This window comes from Amblyomma mixtum, chromosome 1 (assembly GCF_055824585.1).
Source record: "Amblyomma mixtum isolate Tamu chromosome 1, ASM5582458v1, whole genome shotgun sequence".
In the NCBI taxonomy this organism is placed as follows: Eukaryota; Metazoa; Arthropoda; class Arachnida; order Ixodida; family Ixodidae; genus Amblyomma; species Amblyomma mixtum.
The window spans coordinates 292,508,228-292,531,167 of record NC_143012.1 but is presented as its reverse complement, the minus strand read 5'-3'; the positions used below and the strand labels follow the sequence as shown (position 1 = coordinate 292,531,167).

The following is a 22,940-nucleotide window of genomic DNA, read 5'->3' as shown; positions in this document are numbered from 1 at the left end:
CGTCCTTGAGTTCTTGCGCCATTGCATTTCATCAGCAAAGTTCTTAACAGATCGCTACCTGTGTGCTGGCACTTTAACATCTGCAACATTACGAACAACATTCGGCTTTGGCTGTGGTATCGCAGGAATTATTTTGAAAGATGCATTGAAACCGAATTCGGTAATTTAATTCACGACCGGCGTTCACTTCATGTTGAGCAGCCTCCAGGGCTCACCAGGACTGCTAGTTGTTTTTCTAGTCAGCAGATGAAAGCTCCACTTATCCAGCGGTGCGAGGTCTTAGTTGAGAAAAACGAGGCATCATACACTATGAAATGCACATTGATCGCTCTAAAAAAAAAAAAAAAGCAACAGGAGGAGTGTGTGCCCCGGTCGGTTTACCGAGCGAGCGGCAAGATGAAGAGAATCACAACAACCTGCTGTGCACCGTCGGGCATTTATATTTTATTTTTCTGAAAATCAATGATTATTTTTTTGTGGCACTACTGGGAGACGCCGACCATTTGTCGTGAAGTTACGATTTTATTTCTGCTTTTGGAGAGTTCACGTAATTAAATGTCTTCGCGCATTTTGTGTTTCCCCGATTCACTCGGAGCTTGTCCTTCAGAGAAAGCCGCCCAGGCCTTTTCGATAATCGCCAGTGCCTTGGCGAGGCACTCGTCCTCTGCTGGAACAGCAGTCGAGTGTTGCACCTTGATCTCCTCTTCCGCTACCTCGAAAAAGTGCTTTGTGACAGCGGCGCACTTGACTCGAATTCTGCCGTCTTCCGATTTTATCTCCTTAGGCAGGAAGCTCGTCCGCACTTTGAGAGTCCGCAGACCGTCCGGGGCGGTGTCCAGGCTGGCCCTGGCGTCATCCACGGGCTGGTCGTTAATGGACAGAAAGAGCCCCATAGGGGGCTTGGACCGAACCGCGGTGCAGATGAGGTGCACGGTGTCCCCGGCCTGGTAGACTTCTTTGTCGGTAGACAAGCGCGGCGTCGCCGGCAGCCGTTCTGAGTAGACAAGAAGAGCCACGCGCCGCAACGTGAGATGCACATGGTAGAAAATAGCCAACCGGAAGCAGCGCTGTGTCAGGTCGATGACGTCAACAAGGCTAAAAGGGCGAAGGGAAAAAGGTGGTGCCAGAGAATGCTAGTGCTCCCTCGCGGGTTTTTCGATAGCCCTAAAAGACGCGCCCATCTGCAGACTAGCTGGCTACTCCACTTGCTAGCGTCCCGTTTGGAGTGCGCGCCACATGCATGCGCCCCTTTTCCCCTGAAGCAAATTCTCAAAACACTGACTACTCTCTCTGTTGGCGTGCCTGGCTGAAGGTTAGGTTATAACCTAACCTAACCTAACCTAACCTAACCTAACCTAACCTAACCTAACCTAACCTAACCTAACCTAACCTAACCTAACCTAACCTAACCTAACCTAACCTAACCTAACCTAACCTAACCTAACCTAACCTAACCTAACCTAACCTAACCTAACCTAACTTCCGCACCGGTGGATGAACTGGCCCGGGGACGTCAATAAAAAACCTGCCGGGCGCTTAAATGGCTGCCTAAATGAGGTATAAATTTACCACTATACTAACTGAAAGCGGAATCAGCTTTGGAGACGTTCACTCACTAACTTTGGTTCCCGTTGAATTTCGAAGTTTTTGGTTTATGGAAGTTTAACGTCCCAAAGTGACTCGGGCTATGAGGGACGCCGTAGTGAAGGGCTCTGGAAATTTGGACCATCTGTGGTTCTTTAACGTGCACTGACATTGCACAGTACGCGTGCCTCTAGAATTTCGCTTCCGTCGAAATTCGACTGCCGCGGCCGGGATCGAACCCGCGTCTTTCGGGGCAGCAGCCGAGCGCCATAACTGAGCCACCACGGCGGATCAGGGCGAAATTGTCAAGTGGCTTTCACTGAGTGCCTTACATCCCATTGTAGGAAAATTTGACTTCTTAAAAACGAGGTATCCGACACATGTGCTTCTAAGGGAACTTCGATTATTATCAATTATTTTGTTATATCCATTATTTCTTTATGAACCGTTTTGTTTTAGTGTCGAGTTTGCCTGAATTACATTGTTTAAACAGGTTATCGCATATTATTTGACAAAAAGAACGATAAAAGTAACCTCATGTCGACGTTTACTTCGTGGTACTGTTTTCAATCTTGGAATATCGTGTCAAACGAAATAACCGTTGAATACATCAGTACGATACAAAATATATCGGACCTTGATTTATGGCCTTTACAAGCAGATAAACAAAGATAAACAATACGGCTGATGTGCAACATCGATCATAAATGGCTTTAAATTCATTTTGAAATTTACAGTGCCACGAATGTTAGCAAAGTCATCAAGACGACCATAGTAAAATCTTAGGCGTAAGGCAAGGCTGATTGATTAAATGCCCGAGAGCCTTCGGAACGGCGTCATTTTCTAACGAAAATCTTTTAAAATGACAGTTGCTCTCCATCCAACGGGAACGCGTTTTGTATTGAAGTAGCGTTACCGTTCAAGATAAAAAAATAACTAGCTCCATGAATGGCGGCCGTGTACTCAATAAAAGAGAGATCAAATTGAGAGACAGGAGGATGTCTTCTGCAGGATAGATTATCAAATAGCCTTGCAACAATTAAAATATTTACCAGCAATGACCAGGTCCTTCTCGTCCATGGCTTTGCGATACAGGGGAGGTCCTGAGCCTACCTCGCAGCGATAGGACCCAGCGCTGGACACGGAGAGTTCCTCAAGGTAGACCGAGGAAGCATTCGAGCGTAGTTCCTTCAAGACGCGCAAGAATACCGACAGATTGGTCACCACGGGTTCGCACTTGTTCAGCCTGCTTTGTCCCATTGGTCATGAAATGTATTAGACGAGACTGAGCATTAAGAAAACTCCACTAGCTTTAGTGACAAGGTTTAATTTCAAGTCAAGTGAGAAAGACCTCATTTCGCTGTATTTTTATTGCCGCATGAGTTAGAGCAACGGCCGCCCAATCACAGACCACTTGAGAAATTGAAATGCAAAAGAATGTCCTCATCGCTCCCAGCGCCTTACCCATTTGCGCGTGAGATGAAATGTGAGAGGATAGGAAGCGCGCAAGCCTCCTGCGTGCGATGTAACCGACTTACGTTCACATTCACACCTTTCACTCTGGATGTTGTTGCAGGTGGTTCCATGCTCGGTTCGAACCGGTAGAACTCTTGGTTGTCCTTGAACCATCTGACGCTCTGCGCCGGCACACCCTCGAAGTCGTGAGAGCAGAAGAGGCTCACCGCTCCGCCCAACGCTCCGACTGGTGGGACGTCCATCTTCAAAAGGCTTTCTGGTATGCACCGCCGAAGAGAAAACTCTGTTGAGATCTTAACCCCTGTTTTTCGAATTACATGGCAGAACACGTGATTTTCCTTATTTATGGAGAGCTTTGAAGGCGGCGGATGGAACCAATGCTGCACTCGATGCAAAAGAACAGTATCATCATTAACATTACAAATTCTTCACACTACAATTTTAATATGTTAACACACACACACACACACACACACACACACACACACACACACACACACACACACACACACACACACACACACACACACACACACACACACACACACACACACACACACACACACACACACACACACACACACACACACACACACACACACACACACACACACACACACGCACACACGCACACACACACACGCACACACACACACACACACACGCACACACACACACACACACGCACACACACACGCGCACACACACACACACACACACACACACACACACACACACACACACACACGCACGCGCTTTCTCTATGCTTTTCTTAGCTTCGATGGTTATTGGTTTCCTTCGGAGGTCCTACGAGAGTAGTCACTCGCGCCACCAACCTCGATACCCAGACCATGCGGGTGCACTCTACCTTCGGGTTCGAGGAGCGTCGTGAACTCGTACTGCGCCTCGGTGACGCCGATGCCATTGTGCGCCGTCGCCACGAGGCTGTACGTAGTGGCCGGCAAGAGCTCAGAGATGGTGGGACGCAATACATGCGAGGGAATCGTGCGCAGCGCACTCCACTCGTCGTCCAAGAGGCTCTTATACTGGACCGTGAAGTGGCTGATGGGGCAGCCGCCGTTGTGCCATGCGTCAAGCATCACCACCACCCAGCTGACGTTGGGCTGTAGCAGCGACTGTCGGTCGGGCGCCACGGGAGCTGCGGAAGCAACGCGCAAGGAATCTTTGCGGGGCTCCTGTCGCGCCGTGAAGGAAAGAGGTCAGTCACTTAGGGCCTGACCTGGAAAGTGTTGCGATTGTGCTATTGATTACGTTTTCACCATTGATTCTCGACTTCCGTGGAGACGAGTTCCATGCTCCAGACGCCTTGATGAGCGCACTACGCAAGAAACGGCTGCGCAGTAGCGCTGTTTGATCAGGAAAGGTTTCGTAATATACAGGCATATTCAGCGCCAGCTCTGTGGGATCGAGTCTCTGTGCTGGTGAAACAGCACCACTGTCGTAGGGTATTTTTGCTTAAAAACGTTTGATGAGAAAATTGCCTAGGTAAGTACGAGCCATAACGTACAGTCTTGGTCAAAAGACCTAAGGCCACAGCGTTCACCTGCAGCGAAATGAATGTCCCTAGAATGCTCCGTGTAGTGAATAATTCAAAACATGTATAGGTCACGCAGGAAGCTTCTTTACATCCAGAAGAATCCTTCTGCTAGCATTTCAAGGTCCTTCGGTCTTTAATAGTGTGGCTTTATAATGGCTTTATTATGTAACTGAAGCGAAAAGCCTTTGGTCTTAAGACTTTTGACCAAGACTGTACATGTGGATTGGCGGGCGGGCGCCGTCCGTTGTCACGTGGTTCAGGCGGACGGACCATTGATTGTCGTTTTTCCGATGTCCCTGGGAAATGCAAAAATTCTGAGAGCACTTTTCAGTTTTCACCGGCAGGTTTATCTGTCGCAGTTCAAAACATTGTAATGCGCGCACGGCTTCCTACGCAGACGCCACGCCATTTGGTTGTAAGCTGCGATGTTGACGTTCGGACGCATGGTTGCTTACGAAAGGAGCGCGTCTTCACTCCAGGTAAGCTGAAAGCTAGAGTTCGTGTCTGCTGATATTGGACAGTCTGTGGTACGACGCTAAATTACGACGTCCTTTTTTCTGAAGTGCGATAATTCACCAAAACACTGTTTTCATGCTGCTAATGAAAGGCATTCACTCGTAAGGTTTCACAAATGTAAGAAGGGGTCATTGCTGACTCTGCTTGCGAAGTCACGTTAAGTCTGTCGTGACTTAGTTGCAAAAAGTTACAACAGAGAAAAAAACCTAGCTGCCCTTGTGCACCTAACAATAGACAGAGTTTTTCAAGATTACCTAGAGGGAGAAGTGACGCCACCATTTATGCAATTTTCTTGAGGAGTGCTTCATGCACATAGGGCATGCCGGGAAGATGACGTTTCGTATTTGGCTGGGGTAGTAGTGTTGGGTCGAAAACGTGAATTCTGCCGAGGAATCATGGCTGTGCCGTGATACAGTGGTTAAATCTAGCCTTTGCAGTCATAGTGCTCTGTACCCTGTGCAGACTAAATTCGTTTAATGGAGCGTTTATTATTGATTTAACGAACTTAACATGACTGAATGTTTGCCATTCAGCCCATATAAAGACTAGAAAAACGTCACTTTGAAGTTTGCCTCGGGAAAAGTTACATCGTGACGACAGATTTGACGTTGTCGGCATAGCACCCGTGAAGCCAAATGATAAACATCCTCCCAGGATGTCTTTGGTGGATGGATTGCAGCGGGGCTAGTTTTGACTTTAGGTGTGTGTTAAAAACTGTGAGCTGTGCTGTGGTCGAATTCCGTCGAGTGTTGCTTCAATGATCACTACCCCCCGCTGCCCTTTTCACCGTTGCTACCCCGCGACAGAAATAAAAACGAAAAGCCCGAAGGACAACGAAGCTAGAAAGTGCGATGCGCTTAGCTCTTACTGCTGCCTGTGGTCCTGATGGAGACCACTTCGCTCAGATTGCCGGTTCCGGCCTCGTTGTATCCGCGGATGGCGAACTCGTGCCTAGAGCCGCACTTGAGATGGTCCACGGTCAGCAAGCGCCGGTCACCTGGGACGTGCGTTTCGTCCCACTCACCGTCGGCTTCACGATGCTTCATGTAGTAACCTGCGCAACCAATCACCAAATCACGCCCTCACAACGATTCATCACTAGAGGAAGGAAAAAAAATAGGGATTGGACATGGCGGCCCATAGACTGACTACTGGCTTCTGATACTTTCTTTTTTTACAGCGACATGGGTCAAAGGGAATACTAAGGAGAGAAGTTTGCGTGTGTCGACAGACAACGGCATTGTTACGACTAAGAGTCTGCTCTCACTGAAAATGAAGGTTTTATGAGGTAGAAAATACCAAAATATAAATGTAGGTCTCGCCATCACCGGCCGATTTCGCAAGCAAATTGCGCGCGTCGTCACCAAACAACCACTGATCCCAGAGGCTATGCTAAAACGCCATTCACTTCAAGACGGCGGCAACCGCCGCTTGTTCTCGGTCTAGACGTCACGAATTTGATTCGAGTGGCCAGAAAATCTTATAATTCAATTTCCTCAGCCACAAATGCGTCTTTCACTGCCGGACACACGTTAAAGTACACACAAAGATCCAGAGAAGTAATTTTTACTGAGAAGAATAATTTGTTGGAGTTTTCTTCATTGTCGCGTTAATGACACGTTTCTCCGGATCTTCAGCGTTGATTTCCGCGGAACACCGTGCTACGCTGATTATTGGTCAGAATGCAGTGGCATCACACATGACGTCATTTAAACTCGCCTCGCTGAATGGTCCGAACGAGATGACCTCACGCGCACTCTACCAGAGAAGAAGGCAATCAGCAACGATTAAACAAAATTCTATTAATCACAGCAGGCAGCTGTCTCTGAGTCTCGCGATACACAGTGGCAACAGTCCTGTCAGTCTTTGTCTCCACAGAATCAAGCGTTTGCCAAAAATGTTGCTTCACGAAACTCAAAGATCTTGTATACCTTCGAGAGCTTGAGTAGGCAATGCAGTAAACATCAAAATGATAGACAGCTGAGCGAGTTGGCTCAGAAATATGGTGTATACCCAGGGCCATTGATTTTCCGACAAAACGATTGCGTCCTAAAACCTCCAGGCCTGCGCGCTTGCAGATGTCATTTAACTACGTCACTTCCGGTAGGCGACCGGACTCGCAGCACTAGCAGAGTAGAGAGCGGCAAGGGGGGGGGGGGGGGGCTCTCCGGTTGTGTCGCGAGCTGTATTCATGTTCTATGCTGTTTTTGTGCTGTCGTGTGTGATGCGGCGGAATTTTGTGTTCTGCGGATATCACCTGCCGAGGGTTTGTCGTAAGCAGCGATGTTTGCATTAGGAATTTTTGTGTGTCAAGTGAACGACGTGCACTAGTTCGGGCATGGTCGTATTCTTCTGCAGTGTTTTGTTCATCACTACTGTCGTGTTTGAAGTTCTTCATTCCGATGTCCTATTCTTCCGCATAACACCGATTACTGCCGCAGAACAGAGTTTTTGAAAATCGGGTTAAACCCGATGCCTACCAAAAAAATGCGCCTTTAAGGGAACATAGTTTTCCAGTACTGGGAGCTGAAGATGCCGCATGAAAAGTATCGGATGTCTTTCAGCGGGGTGTCTTCTCAACTGATGATTTTAAAGGTTTCTTAACGCTTGTTATTCATGACGTTGCTTAATTTGATGATAAATTCGAAAAGTACGGTTTGAAACAAGAGGTGCAAACGCAGTTACTGACTTGACGTCTCACCGTCACTGTAGAAGCGGCACCCGCACTAACGACGTCCTGCATTGGGGTGCTTGTGCGTTTAAGATGGTCTGTACTGAATGAGTGTTGTGAACATTGAATGAGCGCGGGCGGGCGTGCAGAACCTTTATTAAAGACGGCTAAAAGTCAGCTGCAATTGATTTTGCTGCAAAAATTACTACAGGACCCTGTAGAGTATACCACAGTACAAAACAACCAACCGGCCGACCTCTCCACCTTTTCCTCATTAAAATTCATTTCTCTCTCTCTCTAAAACAACCAAGCGCTGAGTAGTCAGCGCTTGAGTTGTTGCAAATACGCCACGATAATCAGTGAACGAGTCACTGCACACAGAGGGCCTGGGTTCGAACCACAATGCCAGCTAATTTCTTTTTTCGAATGGTCATTCTCGGGCGGACACGCTCTGATGACACGCTGTGCTGACAGGTCCTGTACACACCTCTCATGAGACAAGAAATGCTTTCACATTAAAAAAACAAACGTTATGTGCTTTTTTGGACGCATGGTCGGTAGCACTCGGTGCACCCAAGCCTTACTTCGATCCGAGTTCTTTTGAAGTACTCTACGGGGTCTCACCTGTTACGGGGCTCAAGTCCTCGTGCGGCTGTTCCCACGTGAGGGACACAGACGTGGAAGAAGGGCTGGTAGCTTCGAGGAGCGGCGCCCGCGGAGGGTCTGCGGAAAGGAGTTTTCAACTGAGCTTGTACACTTCTGAGACTGAGAGAGAAAAGAACTGACAGGAGAAACTCAAACAACATTGTAAACACTTCATTTATTTCGAAAAAAAAAAAATGTCCATCCACGGGCACATTTTGTAGAGCATGCGCCGACTATATGCAAATAATATCAAGAGCCATACTAGCAGAACTACAAGCTCATACGAAAGCTAATAATGTGACCTACTGTTGCCTTTCTCGGATCTACTGGCTTGCGCTGGAAACCCGGCCGATCATGCCGCCTCGTATTTTTAAGTAAGGATCTGTGAGCACGATACCAGGTACAGTCAGGCCGGAATGAAACGCGAACAGAGCATGTCAAGAAAACAAAATATTTTACCTGCCTACTTTCAGCTGAAGTGCAGAACTAGCCTGATTCATGTGCCTGGGTAAAGGGCCTACTGAAATGCATAATCGAAAACAGGTTGTGAAGGAATATCTCGCTGCAAAGCAGAAATGTATGACATATGCGTGTTCGCGTTTCATTCCGGCCTGACTGTACATTAGGCTATATATAGCGGACATAAGCACAGTAGCGCGCACTGCAGCATTGTCTGCAATGAAAATTGCTTCAATCCGTTGTAGTGTTGTTGGCTGCGCTCAGATGATTTCTGCAGCGTTCTTGCCAATAGTTGGCAGTGGCGTATTGATTACAAATTACTTATTTGAAAGTTAACGCTTTGCTAACTTCGTCAACAATGATACTCCAAGCCAGTGACTTGCACGGCGCTTTATATTGTGCTATGAATAAAGTGATTTTCTCCCTTCTCTAAATACAAACTCCTGCCGTTCGTGTGCTGCGTATTCGCATTAGGGTTCAGCTTTGGCTTCAGCGTTTACAGTGTAATAAGAAGAGTTCACCTGTAATAAATGTGAGAAATCTGCTTGGCCATTCTCGAATGATGTAAAACTTGCGTGAAACTTACTACTGTGCATTATAAAGTTACGCACAAAAGAATCTCAAACCTCATTCGTAAACCTGGACGCGTCACTTTTTTTATTGTCGGGCACAATTCAGATGAGGCAGGCTGCCATAAACCACGACTTTAAACAGAACGCACATAATCATTCTCGCAGTGCATGAATTCTCTGAATACTGCCTCGCACGCGTCACAGTGTACATCTCTCTAACTTGGCATGCTAAACAACAACAACAAAAAAAGCGAATCGTAACTGCTGCCTAAGTGCCTTTGGAAGTGAGATAGTGCTCACTATGCTTGCACGTAGTCAGGCCAGCGCCCCGCCGCGGTGGCTCAGTGGTTACGGCGCTGGGCTGCTGACCCGAAAGACGCGGGTTCGATCCCGGCCGCGGCGGCCGAATTTCGATGGAGGCGAAATGCTAGAGGCCCGTGTACTATGCGATGCCAGTGCACGTTAAAGAACCCCAGGTGGTCGAAATTTCCTGAGCCCTTCACTACGGCGTCCCTCATAGCCTGAGTCGCTTTGGGACGTTAAACCCCAATAAACCAATAAACCTAAACCAGTCAGGTCAGCTTTTCCGGTTGGTTGCTTTGTCTTAATCAGCTTCCCGATACCAGCGGCAGATAACATTCCCGCGTTTCGCCGTAAGAGTATTCGTAATTTTGATTTAAATACATAAAAGAACTGTTGGACCCTACTACTGCAAAAATTTTACTGCGTTAGCATCAGAACCCCCATGTTGGAAATAGCTTTCCGTCCGTCCGTCTGGAATCTCGGCTGGCTGCTAGCAAATTGTAGAGAAGAAAATGTCTCTGTGCCTTCAAAGGGGAAAAAGAAAGAGAGGGAAGAAAAAGAGAGGGTGGGAAACGACGGGTGGCGGGTGAAGGAGAGTCGGGAGGGGGTACGGCGTGTCTCCCTGTGATTGATGGGAGGGGGAATAATACTCTGCCGCATCAATAGCATTGATCGCCTTATATTTTTTGCCTGCGCTGATGGGCGCCCATGAACGTTGACAAGCCGAACTTTCGCTCAGGTGCAAAAGGCTGGATACAAAAAAAAAGGGGAAACATGCGAACAGAAAATTTCAACGAGTTCTTTCTATAAACAGGCGTTAATTACGAAACAAACATAGAAAAGGTCGTTGGTGGGTGGCGATTGGTGGTAGCCCTATTAAGCGCTAAAGATCAGAACGACACATTAATTACCGCTCCTAGAGTTCCTACAAAAATAAGATCACCACAGCACGCCTGGCTTGCTGTTCAGATTTCTTTGAAAACGTGTACGCGATTCACAAACTACTCTGAATGGGCTCATTAATCACGCATTGCTCTCTCGCGAGCCAGAGACTATGCACATTACCCACCGAAAAGAAACCGTCCAATGAGCAGGCTTTCCATGGGTGCTTTCGTGCGACAATTATGATAACATTTCTGATGTCGCTTTTTTGGACACAAGTCAGTGGCACATGACACTGGCTGCTTACCGCCGCGAAACGTTTCAACGATCAGCTCTTCGGACCGTGGCCACGCGCCCTGGCGGCTGAACGCCTGCACGACGACGCTGTACCCCGTAGCCGGCAATAGCGATGTCAGCAGGCACTCTTGGAGAGGAGCGTCAACAGACTTGTACAAGTACGGCCCCGCCCGGTCAGCATATCGGTAGCCCACGTAGTAACCTACGATGTCCTCCAACTCGGGCGTCGTTATCGGTGGCTGGATCACGCAAAACGAGTCGCCATATCATGGTTTAAAATTTTACTAATTATTTAAAAACAGAGCTACCGAACACAGGAAACAGAAGAAAAAGGCACACACTGCCTGTTTCTAAATAATTATGAATAGCTACCAACTCGCCCAATCTGCCGTTCTTCTGAATTTTACTATTTTCTCTGAAGCTCGAACGAGCAAAAGGCAAGGTGAAAGCTTACATTAGATGTAGGTACCTTCTACCTTAGGTGGAATAGTTTAGGCCCAAGCTCACGAGTTCTGCTAGCTCCTAGTTCTGTATGATTGACTTCATTACGATTTTAGCGGACAAGGAAATGAGGGGTTCATTATGAAATACAAAAGAAAGCCAACAGTAACCGAAAACAACGAAATCAGAGAGGTAGGTTTATGTTTTTATTTAATTTTCGGGTTTATCAATGAGAAATTAGTAGTGTAATAATTTAATAGATTAAAAATAATTGATTAGAAAGTAGACGGAAAAACAACTAGGTGCTGTCAGTGGGATCCGAATCCACGACCTCCGCATGTCGCATACGATGCTTTACCAACTGAGCTATGGAGGCGGCTGTTAAATCTTCTAATTACGAGGTACTTACGCTGCCTGCAACCTAATGTAAAGAGTGTTCACCAGTGCCATCCTCGTCTACAGCGGTGGACATAGAATGTCCTGTATTACCGTGAATGCCACGAGAACGTGATTTAACGGTGAGAGCGGCCGTTGTGCGAGAACCCTTATATGCTACCTATGGCATCAAGGCTGCCAGAACCGGAGCCGTCGTTAAGCTATTTGCCTCCTTGACACCCCCTTGTCTGCACTGTGATATGTGACAACGTCAACTCTCAATATCGTACACCTGAGCAAAATGGTCTTCATCTGATCGAATCTATTAATCCAGTGAATTGCCCTTTTCACCTTAAAAAAGGAGCTCAGTGGTATATAGGCAATTCTACAAAACTTGTGCCCAGACTAAAGTACTCCATGCTAGCACCGATGGTTGATTTTGCGTCATTATGGTGACGCTGAAGAGAACTAAAAGTTGACCGCATTCTAACGACGCTGCTCTAATTGAAAAACGCAGCTTTTATGAGATAGAAAAGTTCAAAACTCAAAATACAGGTGTCACCACCATCGGTCGATTTCGCCAGTAAACTGGCTAAGCGTCGACGCAGTTTCAGTTACCTTTTCGCGGATGCCGGATGTTATGCTACATTGCCATTCGCTTCGAAACGTTGATTGCGGAGTCAAAGCGTAGAAGCTAAGAGCTTGAGTCGAGTAGCGGGAAGATTTTCAAATTGCAATTTCTTCAGCAACAAACGCGTCCTTAGCTGCCAAACAAACGTCAACATAGCCAGAAAGAGCCAAAAATCGAATTTCTGTCGAGAACAAAAATTAGGTGGCGTTTTCGTCGTTGACCCTTTAATTTCCAAAGCTTACCTTCCAAGTTACCTTCACCGATTGCGCACTCAGCGCCTGTGCTGACACTTCAGTGGGCGGTCCTCCGAGCGCTATGAAAGCCATGGAAAGAAAGAAAAAGCAAAAGAAAAAAGAGCAGACGGTCAGCAGATACTAATGTGGTTCAAGGCGGACGTGAATTCAAATGTAATGACCTCCTACTAAATGTTCTCACCTCCAATCGAAAGACCTTTAAGAAAGACGGTGCATTGAGCAAGACAATTTTTTATTTGATTCCGACCACAGCGAACACATTTTGATGAAAAAAATTCAAAAGCGCTTGGCTGCAGAAATTTTGATGTGCACAGAAGAAATCCACTGGGAACTCTCCACTACGGTGTTTCTTTACAGAGCTGGTCACCTGGCAAACTTGCTACGTTGAGACCGAAGCAAAGAGTAAGTGAACAGCCATTGGACGATGTTAAGCGCTATATCTTGCGCATTCAGTCTGTCTGTTGTTACCAATTTCTGCACCTCTATCTTCAGAGTGTCGTAGCGACTTCCCCGACTTTAGCCCATAAAATGTGTAAAGAATGAAAACCAAGACTTAGGAGCGCTTTTGTGGCACGTTGCGCACACCTACCGCCCGAATCTCCGTACACGCAAGCGTGTTAGTAATTTGACATCTAAGACAAAAGGGTGACTGTTCGGGCTAGTTGGTGTATATACGTTATTTTTGCAAGTGCTGCAATCAATACAAACAGACAGAAAAGAACGAACGCTCATTCTTGTCTGTCTCTACCTCTGTCCGTGTTGATTGCAGCGCTTACGAGATATCTAGGACAAATGCCACGAAACACTGGACTGGTAAATCTACAGCTGACGTCGGGCTTCGGCGAAGGTACGACGTCACAGAACACCTTTGCATTCGTCACCGGAGCATTTCGCTTGAAGGAAGCGATACCTTCGCCCGTCGTGGTGACGTTCACTGCGGGACTGGCGACGCTGCTCCCAGCGCTGTTCTCGGCGAAGACCCGGAAGCTGTACGTCGTGGAGGGCTTGAGGTCACGCACCACGCTTGTCGTCTCGGGTGCAATCGGCAGGCTCATGTTCATTGTTTCAGAGTGCCACTGCGCTGCTCGCGCAGTATGAAATAGAGGGGCTCACACGCCAGCAGATGAGGTACACGCCAATATCTCATTAAAAAAAACATAAAAATATAGATCAGTGCCCTGCTAACTACACTGCTGCTTTTGGCCGGAGTACAAGCCTGACAGTACAAGAGACTAAACATGATCATCGTCCAGTTTACGAGCATTTCGTATAGCTCTTTTTTGAGCGCTTTAGTTAACTATATAGGTAATATGGTGGTTCTGCGAATTCTGCGGACACCACTTCTGTGTTTACACGGGGTACGTGACAATCAAGATCAAGGAAATGGGTTAATTCTGATGATCAAGCTGAAATATTTCAACCTTTTGACAACCGCGACTACATAGTCCTGCAAGCGCGGGAAGAAGAAGATTAGAAAAATTAGTATATTGACTTAATCGGCGTCGTACATCCATCAAATGTGTGTTGCACTGTGTAGCGGCTGATGGCACTGTTGCCGTCATGCAGTGGTCTGCTCCATTGCAACTTCACACTCCTGCTGTCTGCTTGCACAACTTGCAGATGTCTGGGGGCATCAGGGCGCCCTGAAAAGGAACGAACCGTTTACAAAGACCTTTACAACAAAAAAAAAAAAGAAAGAGAATGAAGGACAACTGAGTCAGAACTCGGATGTGCGTGCGTGAACGCGTGCGTGTGCAGCCCAACCCCGACAACTTCCGCTGCAAATGCAGCTAGTTCTACCGTGCTGATCACCACACCTTCTCAAATTGTTCACACGTTAGAACTGGCCTCTTTGCCCTACATCCTAACTCAAAAACCACTTCACCCTGCGGGCAAACTAACTTACTATGGTATAGCAGAGAGAGGTTAGGTAGATGGTTCTCGACAATCACACTTTGTGATCTTGACGATCAGTTCTTGACAGTCACTTTGAGATTGTCAAGAACCATCTGACTGACCTCTCTCTACCATGATTCACTTTGTGATTACTGCGGAGCAAACTATAACGCCCTGGTTAAGGATGTAACAGATATCAATGTTAGACTCTGCGTTGCATTACAGACGTTCCCCATCTCGACTTGCGCTTCTTTGCCTCTTGTATGGGTCTTCTTTCGTGGATTTCACTTCTACCGCTATGTTGGCTGCTGGCAATCTCTCATCCTGTTCGTCTATTTCATGAGCGACATTAGCGAACCTGCGTGGTACGTCTGTATAGCGGGAGCTCAACCATACGTCACACTGAACGTGTGCGATCGCGCTGTCAATACGGGGACGTAGCAGCTAAAAAATTCCCTCGCTGCCCTGTTCAGTGTCGCCATCTGTACAAAGAGTAGAGAAATGTCCTGTTTCTGCAGCTATTGAGGGACACTGTTGGCAGCTGAGTTGGCACTACTTTCTTTTCAAAGCGAAAGTCTTTAATGGCTCACACTCATAAAAAGTTTGGCTGCCTGCAAGTTTGGCTGCCTTGGCTGCCTGCGCCAAGCATCTCGGACCACAACTAATTATGCAACGCCCAGGCAACAAAAACATGAGATAAAAGTTTTGAACTTCCAAAATTTCATTGTCGTAACTGGTCTTTATATCGCATATATGCCAAAGACTGGTAGATTTAATGAAATAATTATTACTGCCGCACAGTTCAAAAAGCAAATTAGGCCAAATTCTGGACATATAAAAAGTTAACACAATAACAAAATTCAAAATTATTTGTTTAGCTGGGGAGGTTGTTGAGCTGGGAAAGCTGATGAGGTCGCTTTGCTTGGAAGCTCTCGCAGCACTTCTGCACCTGACCCTTTTACTTTGCTCCAATAAGTACGGAAATACGGTAGGAGGCGGAAATGCTATTTGCGCGATAACTCTGGGCATTGAGAATACTTTTGCAAGCAGAACTCACGGCCCGTGAGTCACGGGTGATCACATTTGCCCAGTCTGTATCGTCCGTGCTACGCAGGGGGCGTTACAAGGCTAAGAAGGCGGCGAGGAGGATTGGGGGAGGGGGAGGCTGGAAGCATGAGAGCTTGGCTACTTTCCCGCTCCAACGAAGTAATTATCTCCACTTGCCGACCACGAGTAGGTCTTTGCTGTCCGCAACTGTGCGAAATGAAGGCGCTTCGGACGACACTTCACATCGATATCTTCCAGACGCAGAGCGATTCACGATCTCCAAAGTCACTGACGAATCTTCGTCCGCTGTTGGCTGGAAGTTTACACAGGATCACGTCACCAAGTGAGCACTGATACGTTTCGTTAATAAGTTCGGTCCTCTTGTGAAGATTGTAATTTGTATTGTAGCAAGCAGTTTTATTGATTCATGAGCCGCGCGTCGTAGAATGAAAGAACAGGCCGGATTTTTGCAGCGCAGATGCATAGTTAGTAGTGCAGAATGGAATGAGAATGAAAGCAGACGAAGAGAAAGCAGGGAGGTTAACTAATCAGACTTGTATCTGTCTGGTTGTCTATTGAACCTATCAAGAAGGATTCAATAAGAAAGGTTTAAAATTTCTCTACAAACTCGCACTAGAATTTCTTTTGCTTTTGGTATTCAAACTTAAAGACCTCATCAACAATACCGTCAGCCTCGTTTGGATAGGTTGGCGCGGCTGGCGTACCGTTGTTCGAATTTGAAACCATTCGGAAAGGAGATTGTCCTGCATTTGACGTGGCATGGCTGATGGCGATGATGTCGTTGATTATGTTTGTTTTGGTAGTGATGGCGATGATGATGATTTTGCCATTATTATTTGCGTGTTTTTTTACACGCTGTGAAGAAAGCTTTTGAGAAATGTAATTTCTGTGCCATGAGTGTCTTGTCTGAAAATGCTGCGCTTACCAATATAGTTCCACTTGCCGCGGCTTTAATGTACCGAAGTTGACGCGGGCGGACAGTGTATCGAAGCTCGTCAACGGAGTTAGAGATAAGTCACATAAATATCTTGTGCTGTTTTTCTTGATGCTCCGCAGCTTTTTAACTGAAAATTTTGACATGCCTGTAGAAAATCAAAACTAGTTTGTCTTTTGAACTGAACAATTTGTCAGTAAATTTAAATACTCATGTGGAGACTAGGCTACCACAAGGAAAACTTCTTGAATTTCACTCTCGCAAACTTTATGTGCAGTATATGCGTTCAAAGGTCTTAGTTCAATTTACTCGAGACACCATGTGAATCCATCAACCAGATACGTGTGGCCTGCGTAGCTTCAGTTGACAGTGTGCATACGAACGGCGTCAACTACAAGTGCCGCTTAACGCTATGATGAAAATATTAATTGGACAAGCGCATCCTAAGGTTCCTTCTGTTAGTGCACCAGCAATCATCATTAAAAGAAAAGATATTCTGCAGAAGTTTACCATTATGTAAAGGCGACCTTGTATCTCAAATATCCTTTCGTTAAGAAAACTGCGGGCGAAAAGCAGTTCGCATTTTACAATGCACAAAACGAAACAATCGATAATGTGTGCCCGTTGACAAAATTGTACGGACCCCTACGCAAACGACCGAAGCTGACTGCGGGTCAAGTAGTGCTGTCCCACCTTGCAGCGCTTCCGTCACTGCGATGCTTTTGGAGGCTCGCAACGAGAGTTCTCCGCGCTCTCCTAGGCGTTAGCGCCACTGCATGACCGCTACATGACTACAGTGCCACAGCATGACAAAGCAGCAGCGCCACTACATGACGAGGAGTGCGGAACAATTAAGGAAGTGATGAAGTGCATACTTCTAGTAGTTTTCAGGCCTTCGGAGTTAGGCGTAAGCGAACTGTCACTTACAAAGGCATGTATTCCTTCAATTGGGAAGAACACCGGGCCCGGTTCGGTTCCAGGTAGAAAGCGATAGAACTCTACTTCGTCCTTGAACCACCTGACGCTGTACAGCAGGTCCTTCTCCAGGTCGAATATGCAGTCCAGTCTGATCTTCGACCCAACAAGAGGTGTGGCCGGAACTCTGACTTCCTTCATTATCAGTGCTTGCGCTACACCCATCAGACCTGCTTGGAATGTGGTCATACGCATTTTAAAAACAAAGAAACAAACAAGCAAGAAAACAAAGACATTATTTGGCCAAATGTTTAGGAGAATCCTCCAAGGTGGAGTAAACTTGTAAATGGAGTAATCTGCACTTGGGTGGACGCCAATGAGTAATTGCTCCCTTGTTACAAATTTACTCCACATTGGGGGATTCCCCTAAACATTTGACCGACACTGTTCACACTTCGAGTTATAGATCAATTCGCTCTCGCCATAGCTTATGCTACAAGTACCGGTTAGCACAGCTGGTAGAGCGACTGCTCCGGTGAAGCGGTGGTCCCGGGTTTGAACCCCGGGACAGAAAGAATTTTTCTTTAACTACAAAGTTTCTGTGGAAGCTGTATAGCTTTCCTTTGTAGGCGCATGGCTGCGCTTGGGTGGACGCCGACGAGTAATTACTCCCTTATTGAAGGAATACAGGGTAGCCTAAGTAGCCCTTTCGTAGCCCTGTCTGTTTTGCAAGCATCTTTTCTGTCTTTTTACCGCCACTGAACACTGCCCTACTCATCAAATACATGTCCTTTCACTTTATTAGTATTCACCAGCGTTGTTCTTCCTTCCACGTAGTGGATTTGGTATGCGTCATGCGGCTTTGACTGTATGCAAGGGCTTATTCTAGTTTATTGATATAAATAACAATGGTGGATCTGTTTGATAATTTAACTTTGTTTTTCTCTTTCGCTAAATTTCGATAACACAAGCCAGTGCTTTGCGCGCTGTTGTGTTATGAAACTCACGTCAGTTATTAGGTGATTGAGGAAAGCTAATCGGCAATTGAGTAAGCAGGCTAATTGAGCATGTCGTGGCACAAATTACAACTGCGCCTCAAATTCCAGGATTGCTCTCCTTTTCGCATTTTTGCGCACTGAATGGTTGGACCCACTATCAAGTGGCGCCGGTGCGGACCGGTTATGTACTACCTTTTGCAATACCAAGCTGGAAGAGGTGATCAGCATGCAAGCTACCCAACTTTTAGAGGAAACATCAAACTGAAAGATTCCTCGTAATCATCGTTATCGGCAGCCAGGTCAAGTGCACTGAAGAAAAAAAAAAAGAGAATTGTCCTTTTCCTCTTTAGTTACACCCCGGTCTTGTCCCGGCCATAGTTGCATTATCCTAGCAAACTCTCTAACCTCATCAGTTTACGTTAATGCCCGCCGCCCCTAACATTTACTTTCCCTTTGGAACCTTATGTCGTTTCTTAAATAATTGAGCCGAATCAGTCAATAAAACGCCAAATAGGAGAAACTAACGCCTTATACAAAAACCTCACGATAATAGTTCAAAGTTCAAAGTGTTATGTGAAATTTTCTAGAAACTTTAGAGCCTCTGTCGTCTCTAGTTTAACACAATGGCACATTGAGCGGTGCTTCAGTAATCTCACAGTGCCGAAGCTTTCTGTTAACATTATAAGCTTACTTCATTTTGTAACCACAATGAAGAAAAGGCGGCATTTTCCAGTACTACCCTCCCCCTTCTATAGGAATAAATTGCACTGCAGCGTTATGCCCCTGAGGTCTGGTTACAGAACTTGATGCTTTAATTCTGATGGAACTATGAAATGACTTCCTCGGATACCGCTGAATGCGAGGGAAATCGTAATATCGGCGCCCTCAACTGAGCTGCCCCGCATTACCGAAGTATTCGGAAGTAAGAACGCTATAAGAATGTTTTACAGGCGCCAGAGGGAGGAGAGAGCGGTTCAAAGACCTCAGATTCTGAGTTCAGGCAGTAAAAATTAGAAGAAAAGACAACAGAAATGAAACGACTTTCAACTCTTTAACTTTGAACTATAGTTAGGTTCACACGTGACCAGTCGCATTCAAGTGGTTGCTTTTCATACTTTTTATAATTTGCCTCAATTTTATTTTTTAGAACTTTTTATTCTCAAAATTGAAATATTATTTCAGAAATGAATGCGCTTTATTCAAAGGTTGCTGTGAAGGAAAAGTTTTCAATTGCTTGATGAATAGCTTTCTGTAGAGACCATCTATACCTCCTGCGAGGATAGGACCATCTTGCATGCAGCAGCCTTTTCAAGTTTTTTATTTTTTTTCCCCTTTAGTATTATGGAGTGGACGCGAGGCAGAAAGTGAACGCTAATTCACGTGAAGGCCCTAGGGTCACATTACTTCAACATTAGTAGATTAGTACATTAGTGCAACAGCAAGTACTAAAATACAAGACAGATGATATACCTTCTCTACAGACAGTAATTATCATGCACAGCAGAATAATTTGTTACGCATAGCTCTGTATATACAGCAAAAACATCGATAGTACATTAGAAGGCAAAAAATGAAGAAATACAAAAGCAGTTAGTGCCAAACAACATAGCACCGTATTAACAAAAACACAGCGAAACACTTCAGCTAAACCTCATCAATTTACGCTGGGGGTTTCGGTGGTAAGGAGAATAGACGGAAATTATGTACGTACATGACAAGAAACACAAGAACAAAATCTCCGGTATGGACTGAATCCAGGAGAAACGCCGAAGTCCTGCCATGGTTGTCCCGGGTGGACGTGGATGGTACCGTACCACACAGAGAACAGGTTCTCCCGAGAGTCTTGCCGAGTGGGCTTTCCGGAGTTCGGCCCCAAGTTTTCAGTCGCAACACCCAAGCAAGTATGCTTTCCGGCTAGGAAGAAGAGACGCCTTCGGTGACTTGGCGTGCGGAGCGCGTGTCACCACTCGAGAAAGGCCAGGCCTTGCTGGCAGATGCCATTTATCCGACTGCGCCGTTAGCCGGCTGAGTGTACTGGCCTTTTATTTTCGTAAGGATCATCTTCAAGCCCGTCTCTCCGTGTCTGTGATGGCGTTGTTGTTTCGAGAAGAAGTAGAGGGTTGTGGTGAAAGACACCCTCGACAATTTTGCCCCAAGGACATCGCAGTTTGTTCACTTATGACGCCAGCTGTACATGTCGACAGACGGTGCACTCGGGAAGGCGAGTCTGTTTGTTCGTTTGTTTCGGAAAGCGAATCTAGAGGCAAACACAAAAGTGTCCGAAGATATGCAGTAAGCGCGACGATAAAAATCCAATTTCTTTTCTTTCAGTTTGCCCGGATTTCGTTTCTATTTTATTTAAAGTGAGCAAACGCAGTTTGTTTGCACGTGGTGCCTTGCCTGCCTGATGCGATATGTTCCTTTTTCAGCCCTATGGCTGCGCCTGAAGATCCGAGAGACAGGAAGGATGCTTTCCCGCTCTTAAAAGCTCTTTCGCCCAGCGGTGCACAAATATCAGAATATTCGCATTGTTATGTTTCCCAATTGTCCTTAAGATGTGTGAACATTATTTATTTTGTTATTGAAAGTGCGTTACGCACACGCTATCACCACAGTGTATGCTATGTTAGGGCAAATGCGTAAATGAGTACCCCAAGATAGAGTAGATTTGTAATAATGGAGTAATTGCTGTTGGCATCCGCCCGGTCGCAGCTATATGGCTCTAATAGAAAGCTAGACAGCTTTCACAGAAACGGGTTTGATCGGGTTAGAACCCCGAACTAGGACGAATTTTTCTTTAACTACAATGTTTATGTGAAAGCTATATAGCTTTCTTTTGCAGCCGTATGGCTGCGCTTGGATGGATGCCAATAAGTAATTATTCCCTTAGAACAAATCAACCCCACCTTGGAGGATTCCCCTGAAATTTAACCAATACTGTTCTCACTTCGAGTTATTGGTCAATTCGATTTCGCCCTACCAATGCTAGCCGTTCCGGTTAGCTGAGTTGGTAGACCGACTGCTTCGGTGATGCTGTCATCCCAGGCTCTAACTCCCAAACCAGCTTTCTCGCACTTGTTATTTCAGCCAAAATGGAAGCTTCTATGCCGTTTACTAGTTTTCGGCTCCCACATCTGGCAAGTAAAATCCACAACAAAATGTACATTGTTAGGGAGGCAGCTTCAGTCCGCGAGAGATTTTCGACAAGACGACTTGTTTTGCGTCCGGGCAAGTAACATTCTGCCAAACGGTGTTCTGGCAAACGACGGTCTGCCAAAGCATCTAGCCACGATCTAATGTAACGAAGACAGAAGCAGGGGGCCGAGGGAAATAATACCGTAACCTCAACTTAGTCAGGACAGCTTATAACGACTCCTTGAGCTGGAGACATCATTGCTTACGTGATAAGTGCCCTAGCTTTTCTGCATGAATTACATATTCCTGCCTACCGACGATAAAATGATTCGATCATCTTTTTGTTTTCGATTCCGAGTTGTGCTCCCTAATACGCAAAAACGCGCTCCGTCTCGACGTTTCTTTTTATATGAAGTCCATCTGCTATTACTATCAGCGATGCGAAAACGAAAACATTGAGTGAGAGTGCTGAACCTCGTTGCTTACGTCAGCAGTGAGTGCTGGGAGCTGCAGCGCCGCTCTCGACGGCGCCTCACTGAGAGCGAAGTTAGAACGTCCTCGAACCACTTGACACTGCTTAGCGAGTTGGCCGCTAAATGGGAGAGGTAAAAAAGTCTCAGCGTCGACGCGCAATGCGAGTAGACGGGAACTTTCGAGTTTTGCTACTCTAGCGCCTCGCGCCACTGTCTACAACAGCCGCTCTTGTCTCGAGGACGTTGGATGACTCGCAAGGGGCTAAAAATGAGCGCTAATTGAGAGCGATAGGAGCCACTGGCGTATGGGAGTTCCTTAACTTACATTAGCTTATTACGCGTAGATAACAGGCGAAATGGCTTAAAAGAAAACAACTTGAATTTGGCGTGGCGAATGGTAAGCTTACATGTGCATATTTTTAAGCTTACGTCTTCAATAAGGCTGTTTATTTTTGGAATCTAGTGAACAGAAGTCAAGTGGATATATGTCCTCTCACATGCATATTAAAGTAAAGATTTTAGAGAGCAGTTATGCATGCTTTAGAGATTAGCAGGCATGTTCCTTTAAAAAAACTTAGGGGCCTTCTTTACCACATTCTTAAATAAGGAAATGCGAAAGCATTTAGGTTACCTGCTTTGGCGTCTGCGATGGGCGTCTAATATTATCTCAATTTTTGCGGCCAGAACTCCGATTGGAACCGGGTCTATTGCCCTTATGTGGTATGCATGAGCCATCATCATACAGAGGGTCTGAGTACCTTCTGTTTAGTTATCATGTGGTATTATACTAATCCGACCCACTAATCTCCTTGAATCCACTGCAATGCATTTCCTGGAGTGTGCCTAGGTTCAAAATT

The 22,940-nt window shown here is 46.1% G+C and overlaps 1 protein-coding gene across 1 annotated transcript; it reads right to left on the bottom strand.

Moving 5' to 3' along the window:
- Nucleotides 1–436: 436 nt before the first annotated feature.
- LOC149372037 (cell adhesion molecule Dscam1-like) lies at nt 437–20,486 on the bottom strand. The gene is made up of 13 exons (XM_089585642.1): nt 20,187–20,486; nt 17,490–17,707; nt 15,785–15,920; nt 14,173–14,307; nt 13,575–13,745; nt 12,653–12,723; nt 10,974–11,202; nt 8,430–8,528; nt 6,003–6,188; nt 3,929–4,219; nt 3,123–3,316; nt 2,637–2,772; nt 437–994 (listed from the first exon to the last, which is right to left on the bottom strand). Exons 1-13 carry the CDS (start codon nt 20,254–20,256, stop codon nt 552–554), a joined length of 2,379 nt encoding a protein of 792 aa, XP_089441768.1. The 5' UTR covers nt 20,257–20,486; the 3' UTR covers nt 437–551.
- Nucleotides 20,487–22,940: the final 2,454 nt, after the last annotated feature.